The sequence below is a fragment of the Thyridium curvatum genome (genome assembly GCF_004353045.1).
Source record: "Thyridium curvatum strain D216 chromosome Unknown NODE_11_length_606192_cov_83.229133, whole genome shotgun sequence".
Lineage (NCBI taxonomy): Eukaryota > Fungi > Ascomycota > Sordariomycetes > Thyridiales > Thyridiaceae > Thyridium > Thyridium curvatum.
The window spans coordinates 276,651-299,551 of NW_022156766.1; the positions used below are offsets into that span (position 1 = coordinate 276,651).

The 22,901-nt window shown below is 56.1% G+C and overlaps 6 protein-coding genes across 6 annotated transcripts; 5 read left to right on the top strand and 1 right to left on the bottom strand.

Annotated features, from left to right (window-relative positions):
- Nucleotides 1-1,637: 1,637 nt before the first annotated feature.
- E0L32_002702 (uncharacterized protein) lies at nt 1,638-5,222 on the top strand (the record flags this gene model as incomplete). The annotated part of the gene is made up of 6 exons (XM_031136921.1): nt 1,638-1,663; nt 1,900-2,010; nt 2,290-2,812; nt 2,870-3,565; nt 3,617-3,807; nt 3,854-5,222. The coding sequence occupies 6 exons, from the start codon at nt 1,638-1,640 to the stop codon at nt 5,220-5,222; spliced, it is 2,916 nt and encodes a 971-aa protein (XP_030999904.1).
- A 1,248-nt stretch (nt 5,223-6,470) lies between these two features.
- E0L32_002703 (uncharacterized protein) lies at nt 6,471-7,843 on the top strand (the record flags this gene model as incomplete). Its single annotated transcript, XM_031136922.1, has 4 exons — nt 6,471-6,588; nt 6,652-6,812; nt 6,878-7,570; nt 7,640-7,843. The coding sequence occupies 4 exons, from the start codon at nt 6,471-6,473 to the stop codon at nt 7,841-7,843; spliced, it is 1,176 nt and encodes a 391-aa protein (XP_030999905.1).
- Nucleotides 7,844-8,165: 322 nt separating this feature from the next.
- On the bottom strand, nt 8,166-8,687 carry E0L32_002704 (uncharacterized protein; the record flags this gene model as incomplete). Its single annotated transcript, XM_031136923.1, has 1 exon — nt 8,166-8,687. The coding sequence occupies one exon, from the start codon at nt 8,685-8,687 to the stop codon at nt 8,166-8,168; it is 522 nt and encodes a 173-aa protein (XP_030999906.1).
- A 724-nt stretch (nt 8,688-9,411) lies between these two features.
- Nucleotides 9,412-11,328, top strand: E0L32_002705 (uncharacterized protein; the record flags this gene model as incomplete). The annotated part of the gene is made up of 4 exons (XM_031136924.1): nt 9,412-9,618; nt 9,713-10,021; nt 10,086-10,458; nt 10,520-11,328. The coding sequence occupies 4 exons, from the start codon at nt 9,412-9,414 to the stop codon at nt 11,326-11,328; spliced, it is 1,698 nt and encodes a 565-aa protein (XP_030999907.1).
- Nucleotides 11,329-17,645: 6,317 nt separating this feature from the next.
- On the top strand, nt 17,646-20,683 carry E0L32_002706 (uncharacterized protein; the record flags this gene model as incomplete). Its single annotated transcript, XM_031136925.1, has 2 exons — nt 17,646-17,934; nt 18,009-20,683. 2 exons carry the CDS (start codon nt 17,646-17,648, stop codon nt 20,681-20,683), a joined length of 2,964 nt encoding a protein of 987 aa, XP_030999908.1.
- Nucleotides 20,684-21,505: 822 nt separating this feature from the next.
- On the top strand, nt 21,506-22,735 carry E0L32_002707 (uncharacterized protein; the record flags this gene model as incomplete). The annotated part of the gene is made up of 5 exons (XM_031136926.1): nt 21,506-21,549; nt 21,664-21,795; nt 21,957-22,221; nt 22,368-22,493; nt 22,616-22,735. 5 exons carry the CDS (start codon nt 21,506-21,508, stop codon nt 22,733-22,735), a joined length of 687 nt encoding a protein of 228 aa, XP_030999909.1.
- Between the last annotated feature and the right edge of the window lie 166 nt (nt 22,736-22,901).

The following is a 22,901-nucleotide window of genomic DNA, read 5'->3' on the forward strand; positions in this document are numbered from 1 at the left end:
AGTGCCTGCTTTGAGAGCAAACTCGACTTTCCGCGCCTGTACTCGGACGTGATTAGCGGGAAAAGCAGTCCAACTCGTCGATCGCAAAGTGTCGCGGACTGCGCCCTACCTCGACATCGTCCAGTATGGCCACAACGAATACATCCAGTGTGGAATTCCTCCACCCCACCACTACCCCAGGTCGGTCAGACTTGGCAATGTCTGTCGGCCAGAATATTCGCATCAAGCCATCTTGATCTGGCATGGCAAGCGACTGAGAAGAGCGGATCGAACGTTAGAACGATCCTCTCCGTCTCAGTTGCTCGCGTGCAGATATCCCTGATCCAGGCGACCGCGGGTGCTTCCCAGCTCTATTAGTATAAGTCCGGGTCCGTGGGGGGTCGGGTCTAGGGATAGTACCAGGTTCGCCTCCCTCGTCGCAAGTCGTTCAACGGGTATGTATATCACGAGGAAGAAGAGCGTGAGCAGCGCGAAAGCTCTTGCGGCGCGAGTCTGCCAAGGAGGATCTCTCGTTAGCATCTGTGCTGAGCGACAGCGGGTTGAGAAGGGCGCGCGAGCTGTCCACTTACAACGACTCCGTAGTCCCAGGCAAATATGGCAAGCTCATAGAGACGAGTCACAAGATCCCACCGAGCAGTGGTGTAGCCAGCTACGAAGATCCCGAGGGTCAGGACCGAAAATGGGTGCATAGAATCGCGCTTCCTACGAGTTGCGCATGCCGCACAGGTCTAGACTGAGATTGACGGAGGGTTTTGAGAGGGTTGGACTGGTTGCGGAAGAATCAGAGAGTCGGCATGGCAAAGAGGTTTAACAGGGTCGTCGAGTAGACAGGGCGGAGGAAGCTGGCTAGAAACATCAAAGAGATCGAGGGGCATCGCGATCAAAAGCTTGTTGTCCACTTGGTTCGACGATGTGACATTTCAGTGGACCGCAATAGTGCAGCAAATTAGCCAGGTCGGTACCTCTAGTGAGCCTGATAAGGGCTCAGTTAACTGGTCTGTCCAGGTATTTGGAAGTACCCGCTGTCGCTATATAGCGTCATTGGCGCCGCGTTTTGTAGCTGAGCCCCTGTTGTGCCGCCCCAGACGCGCGCCCCTGAGAATCAAGCTCCAGCACGTTCCCACGGCAGTTGCAAGCCCCGTGCGCCGATCAAAAGGGGCCAATGCAAGCCACAGGTGCCAACATCCAGCTCTGCTGGAAGCTGAGCAGGTTGAGGATTTATAGACTCCTTGCAATTTTGAATGGCTGGGACGATCCCAATCAAGTAGGTAAAGGCATGTACGTACAATTATCGCACAGGTTTAATGCAGATGTTCAAGGCAGAGGCAGCAGCATGAAATATAGTAATAGGCTTGATCTGTAATTCTAGAGAGGCCGTGAGACCAATGCAGGCGAGAAGCTTTGAGTGAAGTTGAATCTAATTACCCCGAACGCCGTAGTGACATGCCCTCAGTATCACGACATCAGCCGGTCCCAGTCATCAAAACATCACTTGACCAAGGCTTTCCCTGGTCGGGCTAGGTTAGCAGAGGTCTCCTTTTGCTGCCGGATGGAACAGCGGCTCACCTCATCTCTTTGAGAGATACACAGCATCGTTTTCTTTATTGTCTTCCCTCGCCTCCTCGACCAGCTTATCGATGCCCTTCTCCTTCAATGCCACCTGGTACGGTGATCAGCAAGGCTGTGCTCTAATTTCTGGAGACGGAACACATACCGTCAGGCACTTTTGGTATTTTTCGAAGAGATCGGCACACTCATTGTTGTCCGTCTTGCCGGTGCCCCTCAGATACTCTTTTCCATCATCAATAAGTTGCACCACCAACAGCTTGAACCTTTCAAGGCTTATACTCACTCTCGCTGTACCATTTGAGAAAACAAGTATCGTACTTCCTATGTTAGGGTCAGCGCAGTACATTTACACGACTTCGGCGTCCGATCTCACTCTTTCACCTCATTGCACTCCGGCGCTAGCGAGGCCGACATTTCTATCCGAGCTTCAGACAAGTTCTCGTGAGTGAACCGGCTTTTTCTCGGAACACGGCGCCTTTTTCAAGACAGGAGTCCCAGTTACGCCGAAGAATTCTCGAAATCTCAAAGAATGAAGTAGGGCTTGTCTTCAGCTAGCCACCAAGCGTCCTGTTTATTTCGAGCGGGCCGGGTCTCATCAACTCGTACACTTCGTAAACGGGAGTTTCGCGAAGACTCGTGCCAGAGGTGCAGGCGGCCTTTATCTTATCTGCTGTGGCGAAGACACAGCAGGTGGCCCACTGTATGGACACCCTAAAACAGTGCCACTTTTGCAATCGACCCTGGTGAAAGCTCCAGTCCTTGGGTTGTCGCTATCGATAAGATACTTCGGGAAATTTTCTCGACTTCATGTGGTAGATACCGCGCCGCCGCACAACGCGATTTTGACCGACAGCCAAGGCCTCGCGCTGGTGATCTCGCCATGGATCCTTCATCTGACTTCAAGTCTGTGCAGGACAAGATCCAGAACGCCTTGGTAGCGACCACGAAGACCACAAATCGCATTGCTGGCCAGGACCTCAGCTTTCTGCGAACGCTAGATTCCTCCGTCGCCGATCGACTCGATGAGAGGACTGGAAGACTTCTGCGGCTATCCAAAGGCTTGCTTGAGGCCGCCTCCAAGACCACCGGCCAGGCAGCTCCCGACCTGGAAGATGTCGACGACATAGATATCGCCTGGCGCGGGACTGTCGATGTGATAGACTCTCTTCTGGAAAAGGCCGACACATGCCTGGACGAGTACACAGGTCTCATCAAGAGAAAAGCCGCGCCGTCGGTGGATCCTGTGAGAAAGGTCGCTCTTGTTCTGGGCAGGGATGCTTTGTAACTAACATCAGCACAGGGTCCTGCCTCGAAGAAGCCAAAGCAGACCGATAGACTCGATCACTCGCTTCGCAGGGCGAACATGCTCAAGCCCCAAAACGGCTTCGAACGCAAAGCTGACAACTTCCCAAGCGGACCATGGAAGCCCCTGTTGAGCACCAAGCCTCATGCGTCCGTTCCACTCGAAAATAGTCTGGGCACGTTCCAAGACGAAGAGGACAATACACAGTACGACCCCACCATTTACTTTTCTTTGATTTTGTCACATCTTGCAAAGGCTTCAGCAATAAAGGGCGCCAAGAAGAGAAAGACGACGCCTTTCGACAAGCGGAGAATGCTTCAACGGCTTGGCTCAACTAGAGACACTAATGGCAACTTCAGATACAAGCACCCGTACGAGACCGAGATCAGCAACCTGAAATACCCCGACTCTCTCTACGAAAAGCGAGATCCGATTCCGTATCTACCAGTGGAGAAAAGCGCAGCCATATGGGTCGATACATTTGAGGGAGTCCTGGACATGCTCGAGGACCTCAAGCAGGCACCCGAGATCGCCATCGATCTTGAGCATCACGATTTCCGCACGTACAACGGCTTGTTGTCGCTAATGCAGGTGAGCACTCGCGACAAAGATTGGGTTATAGATACTCTCAAGCCCTGGCGGCACCGGTTGGAGGTTCTCAACGAGGTCTTTGCCGACCCTACCAAAGTCAAGGTTTGTACCGACCTTTTGATATATCGCAGACTCCTCGACTGAATGTTATAGGTTTTCCATGGCGCCTACATGGACATCATATGGCTTCAACGAGACCTCGGGCTATATATCGTTGGGCTGTTTGATACTTTCCATGCCTGTGAGGCTCTCAGTTACCCAACACGCAGCTTGGCGTACTTGCTGAAGAAATTTGCCGATTTCGATGCCGACAAGAAGTATCAGTTGGCTGATTGGCGCATAAGGTCAGTACACCTCTCTCCACGGGCTGAACAATCTAACCCTTTGTAGACCGCTGCCAGAGGAGATGCTCTACTACGCGCGTTCTGATACGCACTATCTCCTTTATGTCTTTGACATGCTCCGCAACGAGATTCTGGAGCACACTGATCGCACGAACCCTGACAAGGATCTCATGGGCTGGGTCCTGCAACGGTCCAAGGAGACGTCTTTGCAGCGCTACTCGAATCTGGAGAGCGATGCCGAGACTGGCCGTGGCGCTCGAGGCTGGCTGGCGAGTCTCTCCAAGACATCCGTTGCTCTGAATGGCCAACAATTTGCCATTTACAAAGCCGTCCATCAATGGCGGGATGACCTGGCACGTCGAGAGGACGAGAGCCCTGGATTCTACATGGCGCCGCACGCAGTCATGGAAATCGCGAAGATCATGCCTACCGACATCAAAGCCCTGCACAGTTGCTTAGGACATTCGGCGTCTGCCGTGAAGACCTCGATCAACGACCTCTTCAAGGTGGTACAAGACGCCATAGCAGCGGGCGGCGCTAGTGGGCCCTCACTCATGGAGTTCTACCGTCAGGATTCCGTGGCACAAGTAGCCAAGCGAGAATTGGGAGATGCACGGACATATAGCCAGGCACCACAGGCGGCTCGAGATCCAGAGGTCCCCCCGATCGAAGAGTTGAGACTCGAACAGTCTCAGTTGCTTGGAACCGTGCCTATCAGCAGTCTCTGGGAGCAACGCACCGCCCGGCGGGCACTACCCACCAGGGATAGGGTCCCGGTACCTTGGACTTCATTGGTGGAGAATGCAAGCGTATTGGACGGGTCGAGTCTGCCGCCTGCGGAGGCAGCCGAGATTAATACGACAGATGCGCCCACGGAGCGATCAGCAGAAGATGAGGTCGCGGCCGATCCTTTCACCCTGCGGAGAGGCACGAAACGCAAGAGCGACACCATGGCGCAAGAAACTGCACAAGAGTCCGACACATCGTCAGAGGAAGAAGACACGTCCTCAGAGGAGGAGGAGGAGGAGGAGGAAGAAGAAGAAGAAGAAGAAGAAGCTGAGCAGTCCAAGGAAGCGCGTAAGGAGGAACGCAAGAAAGCAAAGCGACTAGCCCAAGAGGAGGAAGAAAAGCGACGGCTCCAGCGCAAGGCCGAGAAGAAGAAGGCGAAAGAGGCACGCAAAGCTCAAAAATCGGGTGCCGACGAAGAGGGCAACTTTGTGCCCTTTGATTACAACAGCGCGCAGTCTGTCCTCCATTCTCAGCGTGCCAACAGCAGCAACGTCGTCAGTGACGACAAGAGGAAGAAGAAGAAGAAGGTCTTCGACCCCTACACGGCGAAGATCGCGGATGGACCGAAGGGCGCGAGACGCATGCATGGAGAAAAGGCAGGCAAGAGCGCCACGTTCAAGAAGTGAATTCTTCCTTCAACAGCTGCCACGAGACAGCTGTTCCGGCCCTCCTGTGTATAAGGTTTTCAGGGGCTTCTATTATGGTAGCTCTTGAAGTGAGATATGATGATTGAGGAAGACTATCAGTGAAGAACTACAATACAGCATCGAGGCTGGGAATAAACAGTCTCTTTTTGAGGCTCGCCTTCTCAATTCCTGTCCCCTTTTTAGAAATCCGAAGGCGCGTTGTCAGGCCATTCTTGCGTAGATGATAGCTGCAGTATGATATCAGGGTAGCTGCTGAATGAACAACAAGCGTCGTCGCTGAGCTCGGCGACAGCAATCGGCTGTTAGAATTCAGGGGTCCACCACCACCAAGAGGGTTAACTCTGTCAGCGTGGGTAACAGTCAAACACCACTAGCAGGAGACGATACCCGACCCGGAAACCCTCCGGAGGACACCATGCCCTCTCTGCCTCAATCTATGCAGCTGCACCGCATCCCCCTACGCTGGAAATTGAGGCTAAAGCGGTACGATGTCGTCACTGCGTGGGCCTCGATGGCAGGCAGTTTCAGAGGTATGGGTTACATGCAGGCAGCGATTTGTATGCCAATGGAGCAAACCCCCACGGTATTCGGCCTGCCTCAATGCCTCCTCGTTCATGCTCGTGACCGGAGCTGGGATCGACGCAAACTTACCAAGTCAGTTAACTGGCTGGCTGCTGCCAATTACCTTATTCCGCGTCCCTCTCTGCTTGATGTAGCTGGTCCCTGGATCCGTGCGGCGCGCGACTACCACCCACCTTCAATGTGACTCGTGATAGCGAACCCCACACCCCGCATCACTCGAAGGGACTCCCATTCGGTTTCCAACCATCTCGCTCGACCCTCCATCACCACGACCATTGACGCTGCTTGCCACTCCGAGCCGACCAGTGCAAATGCAAGGGCTGTTGTGAATCGCTTGGTCGAACGGGACTCGAATGCCGATGCTCTGAGCCCCTCTGCGAGTCTAGGTGAGTGTATATATTTCTTCACAGGCATCCGTACGGGCAACCCATCACCCGGACTTGTACCGTTCACTATCGTAGCCGTCACCACTTCGACTTCGTCTTGACTTAGTGTATACGCCTGTGCGCCTTGAAGGGCTACTGTTACTTGGTCACCTGCATGCGTCTTATGGGCAGCTATAGACACCTTCACTAGCACCTCATAGCATATATCCTGCACCGGATTTTTTTTTTTTTTTGCTTTTCTAACTCTGCGCTTTCCATCATGGCTTCATCACAGGTTTTGACTCCCACTCACGAATACCCCTTTGCGTTTGCAGGACCCAAACCCATCATGGACCCCAAAGAGCGATTCTACCGCCAGTTCCAACAGGAGGCAGTTAGTATGTTTATCCCGGTACTGCAGCTCTGAACGCGTAGTGCTCACCAAAATTGTACAATAAAAGATATCCAGGAGGCCATCGGCCAGCTGAGCTCCATCCCCAAGATTGGCGGGGAGCGGCAGGATGCCACCGACTCGATTCTTGCAAGCATCTCGCAGCTGTCAAATGAGGTCTCCGATGCTTCAGACTTTGTCCCAGCATACGACCTGAGGTCATACTCTCAGGTATACTTGCATTTTTAACATATGAGGCCTCTTGGCGATCTCAGGATGACTGACAACAGCGCTAGGCGGTGAAAGCATTGACCGATCAACTCAACGAAGAGACTGCCAAGCTTGCACCAAAGACCAAATTCCAGTTCAAGCCGCGAGCCGCAAACATCACTGGCGTCCCCAAGGCTGGCGACGATGAGTTCGTGCCCCTGCCGAGCGTCCGCGGCGTCCCCTCGGGGCTGGCCGGCCCACAACCAGCAGCGGACGCGCAGGCATCCTCGTCCATCCAGTCGGAGAAGAGGGACTCCGTGGGCGCCCTGCCGTCCTTCCCCAGCAAGGATTACAACGCCGAGATGGCCAAGCCGGGCAGCTCGGGCGTCCGCAAGCCCAGCTTCTCGGCGGCGCGCGACGTCAACATCTCGGACCACACCGGCCTGCACATCATCCTGCCCTCCACCGCGTCTCGGGCCACCTCCTCCGGCAGCCTGACCGGCCTCACGGGCTGCGTCGTCGACATGTCCGTCCCGACGGCCGGGCAGTCGGCCTTTGCGGGCCTCGCCATCAAGAGCATCGCCAAGAGCCTCATCGTCGCCGGCCACGTGAACGGCCCGGCGCACATCACGGGCGTCTCCGACAGCATCGTCGTGGTCGCGGCTCGGCAGGTCCGCATCCACGAGTGCAACAACGTCGATTTCTACCTGCACTGCGGCAGCCGGCCTATCATTGAGGACTGCTCCGGAGTCCGGTTCGCGCCTATCCCCGCATGCTACGTAAGTCGTCCATGTTGGAAGGGCAAAGCGAGAGTGCCTCAAGAAATGTGCTAATGTGGCCCCTCTCAGCTGGGTGAGGGTGTAGATCCCTCCACCAACCAGTGGGATCAGGTCGACGACTTCAAGTGGCTCAAGGCTGAGCACTCGCCGAACTGGAAGATCCTCCCCGCGGTGGAGCGCCTTGCCGAAGAGGCCTGGACCAAGACGGTCCCCGGTGGACCCGGAGTTGGCACCGATGATGTGCTGAAGAAGGTTGGCATCTCGAGCCGGTAAGGACCTGGGATGACCATGGGAGGACAGAGAGCAAGCAAAGTTGGTACATCTTCACGTTGGCATATAGCGTTGTCCTTTTGTTCAGAACTCTTTCCGTAATTCAGGGGCATAAAATTGGTATCATAATCCGCTCCAACCAGTGAAAGTTCCCGTATCGTGTCCATAAACGCCGTAGTGATGCTCCGTCCGTCGGTGTTTCGGGCATCTCCCGAATGCTCCAAGCCTCGTCGTGCAGCAGAAAACAAGCCAAATTTCAGTCGGGGTCCAAAAGTACTCCATATGGTACTCAAGTCTCTAGTGAGACCTCAGTAGCACCTAGGGTTTACGTCTCCATCTTGTCGCCAGCCCCGACCTGCGGCGTCGGCGCCGCGGCCTCCTCCTCCTCGCTGCCGAAGCGCACCCCGACCTTCTGCAGCTGCTCCATCAGTACCTTCTGCCGGCGCATCCGGTCCTCCAGCTCCCGCAGCTCCTCCTCCTGCTGGGCCACCGTCCGGCCGACGTCGGGCAGGCTGCGGATCTGCGCCCGCGCGCGCTGGAGCTTGACGCGCAGGGCGTCGGTCGCCGAGGGGACGTCCTTGAGGTGCAGCTCGCCCTGGGCGCCCGCCGGCGCCGGCAGGGGCGTCGTCCCCGTCACGGCGGGCGGCTGGGACCCGTGGTGCCCCGGGCCGCTTCCGGGACCGGCAGGGCCGCCGGCGCCCTTGCCGTCTGCTAGGGTGCTCGCGGACTGCGGGGGCCGGAGGCGGGAGAGTGTGCTTGCGAGGTCGGTGAGGGCGTCGAGGGCGTCTGGGGACAGGGTCTCGGGGAGGGCGAGGGGGTGAGGTTGTTGCTGGGCGTCTGCTGTCATGATAGTGGTGTGATATTTTTTCGACAGAGGGGGTGTGGTTGATGCGACAGTCGTGATTGGAGATTGGTGGTGTGGTTGGATGTTCCCCTACCGCCGGAGAGGTGCCGACAGCAAATAGGTAGTAAACACTGAGGAGAGCACAAAGACGAGTCGTCTGGGAATTGAGACAGGAATTGGGGAAGTGCGTTGAAAAGGGCAAATAACAAGGGAACTTCCTCGGAGCCCTGGGTTTGGCTGCCAGACCAGTATGCCTGCTGCCCTTGCGATCGAGTGAAATCAATGTTTGAAGCAAAGATCCAACTATGTGTAGGTAGGTACCTGGGTACTCTCTTCCATTGAAGTCAAGAGATGCTCGCACCAGGAAACCTTTAGCGGGCATGGCCTTATCGATAGCGGTTATCGACCCGCCGTTGAGTGCCTTATCCCGCGAATTATTCTCGACGTAACAGCAATCACAACCGTAAAACCGGCCCTGGTCCTGCATTGGCTGCTGCGCTACTACGTCAAAAGGAAAAAAAGCTGGAGGCGATTGCCTGATAACAAAACCCCCACCATGAATTCTCAACGTGTAAAACAGTCTTGTCCTCCCATTCCTCGTAGAAAATCACGCAGCATTCTCTTTCCTGATTGTTGCCAGTTTGCATTGTTTCTCTGAGACACACATTGCGACCTATTTTCTTTTAATCAATTCCGTTTCCCCTAGACAAAAAGAACGATTTACACAATGGTCAAGCCGGACCACAAAGCCTGTCTGAGTACGTCCGCCTCTGTTTCCAGAATGACCCCACCATCACCTGTCGAGCCGTCCCCGGGAGCTGTTGAGGACGAGGGCGAGCCCAACGTCGAGGTCGAGACGAGAGCCCAAGTGCACGAGGAGAAGCGCAATTCGACTCCGCGCCCCGACTACATCCTCGTCTCGGCATATATTCTCGTATATCTAGAGGTCGCATGGCTAATATTTGTGCTCTTGCGCATGTACAGTCGTGATTGACGGCTGGGGTATCCCGTCGGCTGAATCCCCCAAGAATGGCGACGCCATCGCTGCCGGCAAGACTCCGGTCATGGACGAGCTCTCCCAGAGCAAGACCGGCTTCACCGAGCTCGAAGCTTCCTCCCTGGCTGTCGGCCTTCCCGAGGGCCTCATGGGCAACTCGGAGGTCGGCCACTTGAACATTGGTGCTGGCCGTGTCGTCTGGCAGGATGTTGTTCGTATCGATCAGTCCATCAAGAAGGGCGATTTCAGCAAGAACGACGTCATCAAGAGCACCATGGAGCGCGCCAAGAACGGCAACGGCAGGCTGCACCTTTGCGGTCTGATCTCCCACGGTGGTGTGGTATGTCGCATTGCTATATCTCCCATCCATCGTCTCGGCTACATGCTAACGCGCAAGACCACAGCACTCCAAGCAGACTCACCTCTATGCTCTTCTCGAAGCCGCCAAGGAGTACCAGATTCCCAAGGTCTACATCCACTTCTTCGGCGATGGCCGGGACACCGACCCCAAGTCCGGCGCCGCCTACATGCAGGAGCTTCAGGACAAGATCAAGGAGCTCGGCATCGGCCAGATCGCCACGGTCGTCGGCCGTTACTACGCCATGGACCGTGACAAGAGGTGGGAGCGTATCGAGATCGCCATGAAGGGTCTTGTACAGGGCGAGGGCGAGGCCAGCGAGGACCCCGTCAAGACCGTCAAGGAGCGGTACGAGAAGGGCGAGACGGACGAGTTCCTCAAGCCCATCATTGTTGGAGGTGATGAGGGTCGCCTCAAGGGTAAGGAAGAACAGGTCTCCCACACCGTGCGCCATTTTCCAGAGCTGACCAGGTTATGCAGACGATGACACCGTTTTCTTCTTCAACTACCGGTCTGACCGCGTCCGACAGATCACTCAGCTCCTGGGAGATGTCGACCGGTCTCCTCGCCCCGACTTTGCCTACCCCAAGATCAAGCTCGTCACTATGACTCAGTACAAGGTTGACTACCCTTTCGAGATCGCCTTCAAGCCGCAGCACATGGGCAACGTCCTTGCCGAGTGGCTCGGCAAGCAGGAGGTCGAGCAGGTGCACGTCGCCGAGACCGAGAAGTACGCTCACGTCACCTTTTTCTTCAACGGCGGTGTCGAGAAGGTCTTCCACCTTGAGACCCGCGATGAGAAGCAGGACCTTGTCCCTTCCAACAAGACCGTCGCTACGTACGACAAGGCACCTGAAATGTCGGCCGACGGTGTCGCCAACCAAGTTTGCAAGCGCCTCGGCGAGCAGAAGTTCCCCTTCGTCATGAACAACTTTGCACCTCCCGACATGGTTGGTCACACTGGTGTCTACGAGGCCGCCATCATTGGCTGCGAGGCCACCGACAAGGCCATCGGCAAGATCCTCGAGGCCTGCAAGAAGGAGGGCTACATCCTGTTTATCACTTCCGACCACGGCAACGCCGAGGAGATGAAGTTCCCCGACGGCAAGCCCAAGACCTCGCACACCACCAACAAGGTCCCCTTCATCATGGCCAACGCTCCCGAGGGCTGGAAGCTCCAGACGGGTGACGAGGGCGTGCTGGGTGACGTCGCTCCCACGGTGCTGGCCGCCATGGGTCTGCCTCAACCCGAGGAGATGACTGGCAAGAGCCTGCTCGTCCGATCTTAGAGCCCGCCAAGGCCGGCTTGTTTATGAGTTGATGAGGTGTTTAGTGAGGTGTGGCTTGCATGGGTGTGGGTCGAGATTAGGTACGAGTGGTGTTCTATGGTGCACAAAAAGAAATGAGAATTATAGTAATAGACGACTGATAGATCAGACGAGAACTTCCCGAACAACCCCCAGCAAGAGGGTGTTTGACGGTACAGCTAAGCATTTTACAAGAAACCAGAATCATGCATTTCAACCTTACTGATAACTACATAATTGACCCGAAGCGGGTCGGATCCTACTGGGCTTGCCTCTCTCTCTCTACAAGTACAAGTACTTGTCCACATCTCCCAGCGAGATCCATCTCCACGTTCCTTTCTTGCCCTGAACCCACCCCAGGATGGCTCTGCAGAACAGATTTTGCCTCCAGACAATATAGAAATAAAAAGACAAGCTGGGTTAGACTTGGTGACTTCCTGGGATACATAATGAAAACCAGAAAAGAAATAACAGAAATCACAACGGACAAAAACAAGACCAAAAAAACGTACAACACCGAGGATTCCCCAGTCGTCACCGACCTGAGTACTAGTTCGGCGATTACCAGCTTGTCTATGGGAGAGCGGACGGGATCCCGAATTTTCTGGTATCTATGGTCGTACGTGGAAGACGGAGGACTCTTGTTGCTTTAAAACGGTCCGTTTTCTCTATGTTTCAAGTACTCTGAGCATGCTACAATTCCAGAGTCCTTTCCCCCATAGGGAGGAGTGAGCAGAACCAAATCAGCTACATGTTAGATCCTGAGATCTGTGATTTCTGCAAGGCTGGTGCCGGACTTTGGCATGAACCGACCAACTAGCAGAGCCATGCTGGGGTTCTTCCCGATTCCCTTGCTCACCCGATGTTATGGGAATCTGCTAGACCCGTCGATCTGCCGGCCGGTTCCGCGATGGGGGATTGCAAATTTGCGCATGGCGGAGGGCATGGGAATGTTCAGCAGAGCCGCCTCCCCGCCACAGGACCTGGCTTGCCTGGGTCTCCAAGATGCGTTGCCCTGATCAAGATTCCTATGGGACCCGGAACATAGGAGAAGATCAGCGGGAGTGGGGCTTGGTGTGGCGAGGCGAGTTTCCGCGGCTGAAGAAACTGGCTGGCTAGAGGCAAGCTTACAGCAGGTATCCGACTGAGACGGTTGACCCAAGGGGATACAGATGGTCGTCCCCAACGCAGAGCCGCATTGGCCTTCGCGGGCTGGGCTCGAAGCGCGGGAGGGGGCGTGAGGGTATGGAGGGCTGAATAGCTTCAAGCGCTTGGGAGGGACACCGGGGTGTGTTTCAACGATGAAAGATGCATGAGGTTTGACATGGTTCACCGATAGAAGTGGAAATTTAAAACCCGTGGAGGCTGGCAAGCAGCCTTGTCTGGACTCTCTCAAGAGGACACTATCCCTCGAACTATGTCGAGTAGTCGGGCGCCAGTTTGACTCACGGGACTCCCTGATGGGACACGTGAAGTGGCTGCCGATGCCGCTAGATATGCGTGTCTGTGAAGATCGGGACGCCATGGTGGAATGAAGGGTGGCGTACCCGGTGAGGACGGGGGCTTCTTAGGGTGGGCTGGGAGTATCCGAACCCCCGGGCGGGCCGGAGAGGGCTGTCGCCAACCTCGAATGGGGGCACCAAGAAAGCTTCTTCGTTGTCGCGTCTTGGAAGGAGGTTTTCCAGATCTGCAGGTCTGACAGATCTAGGAATGAACTGAAGTGTCTTGGGCAGAGTAGATCCGACGGCTTGCTGAGAGTTGTGGCAAAAACCTTCAAAGGGGGCAGGCAGGCAGATCAATCTTCAAGATCTGTTCATGATGGATTGATAGCGCAGATCGGTGAGTGTCTCCGAACATTCTAGACCGATGTAGTCCCCAGGAGGAGTGGAGGCTCCCGGAAGACCGGCCGCGGCAGTTCGCCTCCGCACGTTCCAAGTGCCGGTCCCGGCAATTGTGGGCCCGCGCGCGGAACGGAGCCGGGATGGGTTCGACGAGTTCGTTTTGTTTCTGGAAATGAGAAGCATTGGATCATGATTGATCTTCAGGGTTTCTGCATCGTTATTGCAAACGTGGATCTTGATTGGCGCCTCTGGGTTCTGTATCTACTCCTCGCTGGACTCGCCACCCGTTTACGCAGTCCGTGGTGGTGTTGGCCTACGACATAGAGAATAAACTTCATATGCGTGCTTGCGCGCATGCATTGCATTGCTCCCATCTCCTTCCATTAGGATTGATCTATTCGTTTGAGCGGAATTCGGAGTACACGCGCCATGTCTGACACAGCACCAAGGCTCTCGGCGAGCACAACATGATCGTGGGTTACGTGTGCCAGTGACGTGCGAGAGCCCGACAATGAAGAGGTTGACAAAACCGAGAGTTCGCTCCCAACGTCATAAGGATAGATCTTAGATACGGCCTATTCCATCGAGATTGTCGAACAGGAGGTTGAGGAAGGGTGACACATATTCAGGTGCATGTAGTGACACGAGTGGGGATGGACAATCGCCGATTGCTCTGGCGTTGTCTGCTAGAGCTCGGGCCACCAGTGCCTCCCCATTTCGTCATGCTGAGGTGAGATGGCGTGGCTAGCTGTCAAACACCGACAATCTTCAAGTTCTTCCATGATCTTCAGGGTCCTGCTGCGTTGGGCAGTGGAAACTTCGGGTGCCTGACCAAGAAGCACTCTTCCTAACTCGGGGTGTTGATTGTCTCTTCGTTTTGCATCGAATCTGATGGCTGGCATGATAGCTTGGAATCCTGACACGTGATTGCACGACGGCACCAGACTGTCCACTACCTAGGTATTTTGTCCCCAGCCAAGACCCCCAACCCCCTACCTCCCCCTCGGTTCAATTGGCACAAGCGAGGCTATTGATGCCTCTGTCGTTGTTCAATGAATCAATCACGCACTGGCGGATCCCCCCACGCTTCTTCTGGTCTTCGTCACGATGATGATCGGCGCACATTCTGGATGGAGGAAAGAGGCTGAAAAACTAGGGGTACTCTGGCAGGCTCATACGTCATAGGGGACCTCGTTCCAAACTACTTTCTTGTCCCAACGAGGGAATTCTGGCGCAAATCAACACGCCCCCTCCAGTTTTTTTGCGCGGCAGACATCGAGACGAGGCCTTCTCGCGGCCCTAAGACAGCCTCACGACTTAGGGCGTCCGAGGTGGGCCGGGCCACTCTGGAATCTGCCAGAAACAAGATACCTAGGTATGTACAGTCGCCTGGATGATTGGCAAAACCGCACCGTGGGTGGTGATATTCAGTCAAGCGGGACTCGGGATCAGTGGACGGAATGTCGACAGACGTACTTTACAGCCAATCTATGTTCAGTGCCGACTTGCCGTACGTACTTTACGGAAGTACCGTGCGAAAGACGAGAGGTGAGGGAGGTGGCCATGTGACAGCCCAAGGTGCAGACAGTCTCCTTCATGCAGGAAGCGGGGGCTGCAAGCTGGACGAAATGGACCTGTTGGTTCAGCGCATCCACGCAAGCATCCAATGCGCCAGACCCTTGCGCTAAACCCTGCTTGCGCTGGCTGTCCCCCACCGGGGCGTTCACTTTTTAAGACACTGTACGTGCGTACAGAGTGCACTAAGAGTATGCGGCGGAGTGAACTGGCCTCCCGAGCTACCTAAACCCGCCCTGACAGCTTCCCCCTACTGGAATGTAAACGTTTTTTTTTAGCGCGGGTGAGTGAGCTTTCCCCATCAAAACGCTCAACCACCTACTTTCTACCCAAGCCACCAACGATAGGGCGCTCTGGGCGACCGCTACTTGTACAAGCCCAGCCAGCACACCCCAAGCGCCGGGTGCTTTCGTTGTGCCGAATCCTGGAGAGGGCGAGTTGGTACACGCGACCTGGCCTCGTCCCTGCTGACGAGCTTTCTTTTGGAGGACTCGACTCTCTCTGAGCAACTCTAGCTGGCTAACGTGGAGGTCATGGCCTGAACCTGCGACGGGCGCCGGTCCATTGCCTCTAGTGCCTCTCAAGCCTCTGAAGGTACCTACCCAGCTACCTCTACCCCATCTGCCAATATGCCGGGGCCACTGGGGCTGTTGTGCAGGGGTTGGGCGACATAACCAGGGCCGAAGGCATGACAACCCTGGCAACCTCCGATCACAGGGCAAAACCGAGATCTGAAGATGGGCAGGCCGGGCGGTACCACCACTCTACGGTGTGCGTCTAGAGTCTTTGGTGCGCCGCGGTCAGCATCCGACCCAGACCCCATCTTTTCTTTTCGTCTGCGGGCCACAAGACGAGCAATTGAAATGATTGGCTAGGATGGCGTTCCTGTTCTATCCTCCACTGACCTCCAGCCAGTCGCGAGCAGGCAAAGGTCGCCTGTCACATCCCCAGTTCCGGGGGCTATGACGTTATAAACGAACCATTTTTTATTGCCACGCCTCCCCACCCTGGTCCCCTCCAAGTTTCAATCAGAAGCTTTTGGCATCAAAAGGAGGTACACCCCGGCCCGTCGCTGAGTCCCTAGTCGCGATAGTTTGCTGTTCTGGTGTCTGGCAAGTCTGGCCACAGGCATAGCATGTCCCACAACTTACGCCAAGCGGCAAGTGATGCCGGGGCAGCTTGGACAGGTCGGTCCTGTCGCTACGATACTCGGCCAGGCTTGATCACCCGGGCAGAGCCCACAGAGGACGCGAGACGCCAGGCCGAACTGAGATTTTGCCTTGATACCTATCGTGATACATTCTTGGATGATGGAGGGCGAGCTCAGGCGGTCCAGACCCGCTCGGATGAGGGAAGGGTGTTCGCAAGATGGAGGGCATGTCTTCTGGGGAACCGAGCGAGGAGATGATCGGACCATCGTCGGCCTCTTATTGCTTTACGAGTGCTGGCTGACCTGCACCCTGACGGAAACAGTTGAGGACCATCCATCAGACAGTACAATACAAGTACTTTTGGGGAGGGGAAGGCTGTCGCCGGCGGACACTTAGCACTGCTATGGCCTGCGGGCCTCTGGGACAAGTTTGTGGGCCACCACGTCCACCATCTGCAGCGCCGCTCTCCACTTGCTTCAGTCCATGTCCTAATCCAGCAAATCCAGCGTTGTGGGAGGGGAGTGCGAATTGCACAACGATGACAACGATGGGGAGTGGTGGCGGCGAACCGTGCTGCTGCTAGCCCTACACCCTCCACCCCCCCAGGGCGGGCGGGAAGGTTCAGAAAAATAAAAAGGTCTACCTAGGCGGACCCTTATTTTTCGATCCGGCGCGATCGCTGTCCTCCCCTCCGGGTCGTGGGAATCGGGGCAATCAGCTTGCGATCTGAAGGTCCCGCTGCCACCGTCCTCACACAGTCGATCTGTCCCAGGCCTTTCCGCCCGCCTCTCTGCCTCTCTATTCCTCGCTTTATTGCCCTGAAACAGAGCAAAGAGCCCTTCATCTCGATTGCCCCCTTCCTACTAGGTAATCAGTATTGTACGAGCCTCTCGGCTTTGGCGTCATGTTTGCTCACCCCCCCAAGGACCGAGACGCCTAGCCATCGCTGATTCCATTGTCTATCGAACCGCCTTCTCCTCGAGGAGGGCTTGCGGCTGGATATATACATTTTTGCTTGCAACTCGGCCTGCCTCCTCCACCACCACCCAGCTTTCCCTGATACCATTCAATCCTCATTGATCACCAACTTGGCAACAGCCTGCAACAGATTCGCAATTGATACCATTCTATTTCTTCCTCTCCTTGTTTTTCGCCAACCGGAAACCAAGTCATCACCACCAATCTCTCCAGTCTGCAACCGGGCCTCAGGTCCCGCCTCTAATCAGGTGAGCATGGCTCTTCGTTCCTCCTGGTGCATGCTTTGTTTCTTGTTCTGCCCCCGTCCGCCCTGCCCGTGAACATACCCCGGCCCTGGCCAGCTTTTCCCAGACCCTCGTCGTCCAGTCCACCCTCGGGGCCCGCATGGATGGCACCTTTTGCAGATGTGTCAGTGGGGACGAGATGCAAGCAAAAACCACGCCACACATGCCGGATCACCCTCAGGCCTGGCCATCTCGCCGCACCCTCAACCCACATCAATCCACCGCCTGCCATTGCCTTCTACCGTCGCGAGATGTGACTTTTGATTTCTGCTTCAGCACCAAACTCCCCAACACCAGGCCTGCACCGACATTTATCAGTGCCGAGTCTCACAAATGCGTCGTAGGTATACGTACGAATGACAACGACCTCCCTTCCAACAGGAGCTTCAGCACTGCAATCCCAACGACAAGGACTATGCTCTATCTAGAGCCTACGCATAGTCCATCTGAAGATCGTTTGCCGATTCACTATGGCAGACCCCCCAAAGGGCGCATCGCCCATCACGCATCCGCCGCCTACGGATCGGGGCCACCCGCTCCCACGGCGAGCATCACCTGAACAGTCCGTCACCCTCCGTCATCACAGACTCGCCCGTGATGCGACTATGAAGGCCACCGGCGCTGGCCCGGGTCCCGAGCAGCACAGCTCGCCCCGCAGAAACTCGTCTGGCGAGAGCCACGACGCCAACGACCCAAAGCGCTGGTTTGACCGCTCCAACAAGAATCCAAAGCAGACCTTTGACCCCAATAATATGGATGGTAAGCCGGTTACCGTGCCGCCCTGGCTCTCTTCTCTCCCTTTCCAACTCGCTGACACACAAACTTGCCTCCAGTCGACCCCCCATTTTTCCAGAAAGAGAGCGGTGAGTCGTCCAACGACGACTCTCGCTTCCCCCTGGCTGATAAGCCTCCCTCGTACCCTTATGCTCCTGGAATGCTCGGCCACCCCTCGATCTTCCGTCGCACAACTACGCAGAGTAGCAGTGCCGACGACTACCGGAGCGTTATTGATGATCTGACCATCGAGAACAAGAAGTTGAAGGAGGAGTTGAAGAGGTACAAGCAGTTCGGGCCCGACCTTATGCGGAGGGACAAGCTCTTCGAGATCAAGGTGCACGGGCTTCCGGGACGGAAAAAGCGCGAGCTCGAGGCGACGCTGCGCGACTTTGCTGCAGGGTTGGAAGGCGATTCAAGCGTGGGTGCTTCCTCGCAGAAGCACAAATCTGCGAAGCATGCCAAGCGCATGCAGTCTTCGCGGGGCTCCATGTCGAAGCATGCGTCGTCTTCGTCTTCCCACTCGCGCCCCGTTGACTCGGCTTATGCGTCTGCCTCGACTGGCCCCCATTCCTCGGGCGTCTCGATGTCTCGGCCTTCGATGAGCTCGCGAGCCAGATCCTCGGAGCAAAAGGTGGAGCACTATCTCGAGGACATCCCGGACGGCCTCTACCCTCAGCATCTGTCGATGACCGACAGAGAGAAGAAGAAGATCGTCGTCAAGAAGTTGGAGCAGCTGTTCACTGGTAAGATCAGCCCCTACCGAGCAGCGTCCCGGAACCAGTCGGCCCCTTCGATGGAGGGCGTGCAGCCAACGAGCTCCTCCAACATCGCTATCCCTCCCAGCCTCGAGGCTTCGAGAGAGGCTCGTATGCAGCCGCAAGCCAAGAAATCCAAGTCGCGCGAGAACATGTCTCGGGAAAATGTATCGGGCTCCAACAACTCAAATGGGGACCAATCCGAGTCTCGCGGCAACGGAAATGGGAATGGCAGCGGGAGCGGCAGCGGCAGCGCTGAAAAAAGCGGTGGATTTAACAATTCCCCCCCTAGCGCCGACCTACCAGAACAACGGCCGACTCGGCCCCGTGACCTCGACCCGGACCGGATGCAGGTACCAGCCGACAACGTGGACTACATCCGTCACCTGGGTCTTGTGCCACCCGAGCTTCTGAACGGGACCAAGACCGACCCCCAGGATGTGTCGATGGACGCCGACGGCTGGGTGTACTTGAACCTCCTCTCCAACCTGGCTCAATTGCACATCCTGAATGTGCCACCTTTACTGATCCGCGAGGCCGTCAGCGAGAAAAGTACAAAGTTTCAACTGTCTCCGGATGGTCGAAAAGTCCGCTGGCGCGGCGGCACTGATGGCACCAAGTTTAGTAGCGACAGTGGCGGTGGAGACTGCTTGACGTGCAGCTCGACTGATGATGAGGACGGCTCGGACAAGAATGGGCAGCGCAAGCGACGCAAAGTGGGTGCTTCGGGTGACGACCTGACTACTTCGGGGGGTTCGGGTCGCCCTGGTGGTGCCGCCTCTTCAAGATTTCACTACAAGCCCCTCTTCGTCCACCAGTCATCCTCGGAGGAGACCTCGTTTGACGAAGCTGGATCCGGCTCGGAAGAACAGGTCGAAGACAGCAACATGGGTACGCTCTCGCGGTGGAACTACAGCGGCTCAGGTTCCTCGCCCCGCAAGAGGCGCCGGGTCGATGGCGCTATCGTCTACTACAACGGGGCCCCGTTCTGCATTGATCTCTCTGGAGACCCTGCAGCGGGCGAGACCAGCCCAACCACCTACATGACTTCCACTGGCCCGCAGGAGTCGGAAGAATCGTTCCGGCCAACCACGGTCCGGTCACTCTCCGGCTCGTCCATCCCCTATCGGCCGCTCACTGATAGGGCGTCCAAGCCGGCAATGGAAGCGGACCCGGACAACGTGCCTGAGCTTACTACTGACGAGTCGGACATGAGCGACATCGACAGCGAGTTTCCTTGGTGCGATGGTCTGCACCTTCCACATACGAAGCCCTTCGGGCCAACACTCGAGCCATCGGGTGTCGGCCGGGTCTTCCCGGATGACCATTTCGCGGTCATCGTATCTACCCGCCGGCCACGATTCCAGGTCAAGGGCAACGGCGTCAACCCTCGCCCGACATTTTATCGACATGCATCGGACGGCACGGCGGACTCTGTCACTGGGCTGATGGCGGCAATGTCCACGTCCTCTCCCCAGCCGCCAGCACTATTAAAGAACGGTACACTTGTGGTGGAGATCGAGTATGTGACTGGAAAGATTCGCAAGTTCGACCCGGTACCGCTGCCACCCCCTGCGACGTTCTACCCGCCGTTCACGTCGACTTCGGATTCCGAGGGCGACAGCGACCTGGACTCTGGAGAAGAGGCGGATGGCGACGAAGAGGTCCTCACGTCCTCGGCCGAGGAGCTGATCTCGAGGAAAGCCAACCCTCACAACTCGGACAACACGTATCCCGAAGGCATGGATCTCACCTCTGCCGACGAGGAAGACGAGATCGGACCCGAGCACCGTGGTGACAGCGTTTCGCCCGACCTCAACAACCCCGGGCTGGACGAACTCCGCCCATCCCTTGGTGTACGGGCTGATGGCAGTGCCAGCGGTACCAAGAGTGGTGATCTGCTGCCCACTGGTAGCTCTGTCGCTACTGCTGGCGGGGAGGAGAGCGGCTACAGCAGCAGCGCCGAGGATAGTTGAGAGGGGTTTTCCCATTGCAGCGGGTTATCTCTGTTACTTTCCGGGACTTGTGTTTTTGTTCTTTCTGCAGCCTTCTATTCTTGCTCACATTTACGGGGGTCGGAAAAAAAATTACGGACAAGCGAACGCGAGAGATCTACCTCCTTAGCGAGATCAAATTGGTTCTTTGTTTATATGACGCCTCTTTGGGTCTGTCTACTGTTTACTGGTTTTTGTGGGCGTTTTTGCTGGAGGATGCGCTGATTTTGTGGGAAGGCAGAGAGAGAGAGAACAGGACAGCACTCTTCTCTGCTCTGCCTTGGCCCGATTTCCCTACAGATCCTGACAAGTTGATCAGAGATTGAGTGATGAGATACCCCCAAGATTCTAAAGAATTGAATGACTTTTATATAAACTACAAATCCTCACTTGTGATGACTTGCATGGCTGTTGTATGGTGAACTTGAGTGTCTTGTTTCGAATAATCAGTGTCTCGCGCACTGCACTTGGTACTGAGTTCAGTGAACGCCAGTGGACATTCCGTCGGCAACCCCACTAATTTCGCCCTCCTCCACCGCCAAAATTCTCACCACACTTGGTCCCAGCTAGCTGCCTTTTGAGTGCTTCCTACCTAAGTGCTCCATCCTTGGCGCTGGGAAGCTTGACATACCCCACCATCAACGACTTGCCTCGAGGAATCGCTGGGCAGGCACATGGTAACTACATGATCACTTTGCGGCCGTCCCTTTGATCACAACAAGACTGTCACCATCATCCTTGATATAAACCACCAGCACCGGGCCCTGAGCTGCAAGGGAAAAGCTGGTTGCCCCGCTGCCCACAATGGCGAGCAAAGGCAAAGAGGTTGCTGCTGCTGCTCCTCCTAGGTAAGTCCGCGCTCCGGGTGATCCTGTGAGAGAAAACGGGGTTATCGTATTGCGCCGCCACCTCGGGAGGCAGCTGACTGACTGACTGACTGATTTTTGGGTAATCTCGAACAGCAGCAGCAAGGAGACGACGCCTGCCAACCCGCGCGGCATCCCCCAGGCGCCGTTTGTCGACAAGGTCGAGGACTATGTCACCAGCAGAGAGGAGGTCGAGCCCACGCTCCGGCGCTTCCAGGAGATGATCTCGTAAGAAACCAAGACGGTCCAACAGCGAATACTACCCCCCTCACCCCCTTGCATTGCCTGGAGCAGAGCCTGCGGGAGAGAGGAAAAACAAAGAAAGAAGAAAGAAGGGAAGACATAGAAAGCTGACCATTGTGTGCGCGCCCCCCCCCACCCGATGCTAGAAAATACCAATTCATGGAGGTCAACCTGCAGCGCCGGCTGGCCGGCCTCAAGGACAAGATGCCCGACATCCAAAAGACGCTCGACACGGTGCGCTTCCTCAAGACGAGGCGGGGCCGCCACGGCCACGGCCACGGCCACGGGGGGGAGGAGGAGGACAGCGAGGAGGAGCCCGTCGAGCCCATCGAGACGACCTTTGAGCTCAACGACACGCTCTACGCGCGCGCGCAGGTGCCCCCCACCGACGAGGTGTACCTCTGGCTCGGGGTGAGTTTCAATTCAACAAAAAGCCCCTGAACATCCCCCCCCCCCCGTCTGTTTAGGGTAGCAAGGGGGAGTCCGTGAAGCGGGCTTGCATATATATATACGGGACATGCAAAAAAAAAGACTGACCCGTACCCCCCGGCGTCTAGGCCAACGTCATGCTGGCGTACCCCATCGACGAGGCGGAGGAGCTGCTGCAGCAGAAGCTCACGGCCGCCAAGACGAGCCACAAGAACTGCGAGGAGGATCTGGATTTCCTCAGGGAGCAAATAACGGTACGTAGATCCTACCGACCCGAGAGAGAGAGAGAGAGAGAGAGAGCGATCCCGAAAAAAAGAAAAAAAGACACGCGAGACTTTTCTGAAGCCGTTGGCTAACCCACTCACTCGTCAAATAGACCATGGAGGTCGCGGTCGCGAGGGTCTACAACTGGGACGTCGTGCAGAAGCGCAAGGAGAAGGGCGAGGAGGACGGCAAGAGCAAAGACAAGGAGAACGGCGGCTCGCCCAACGGTTAAGGGGGAGGCTGGGAGGCTCGCATCTATGGGAGAATCCGTGCGACGAGTAGGAAAGAGATGTGCATATTGTCTGATGTGCAGCAGACATACTGTCTATATGAACCAACTCCTGTGCTCAGTGCGTTTCCGTACGAGCGAGTTGGGCGACACTAGGTAACATCAAAAA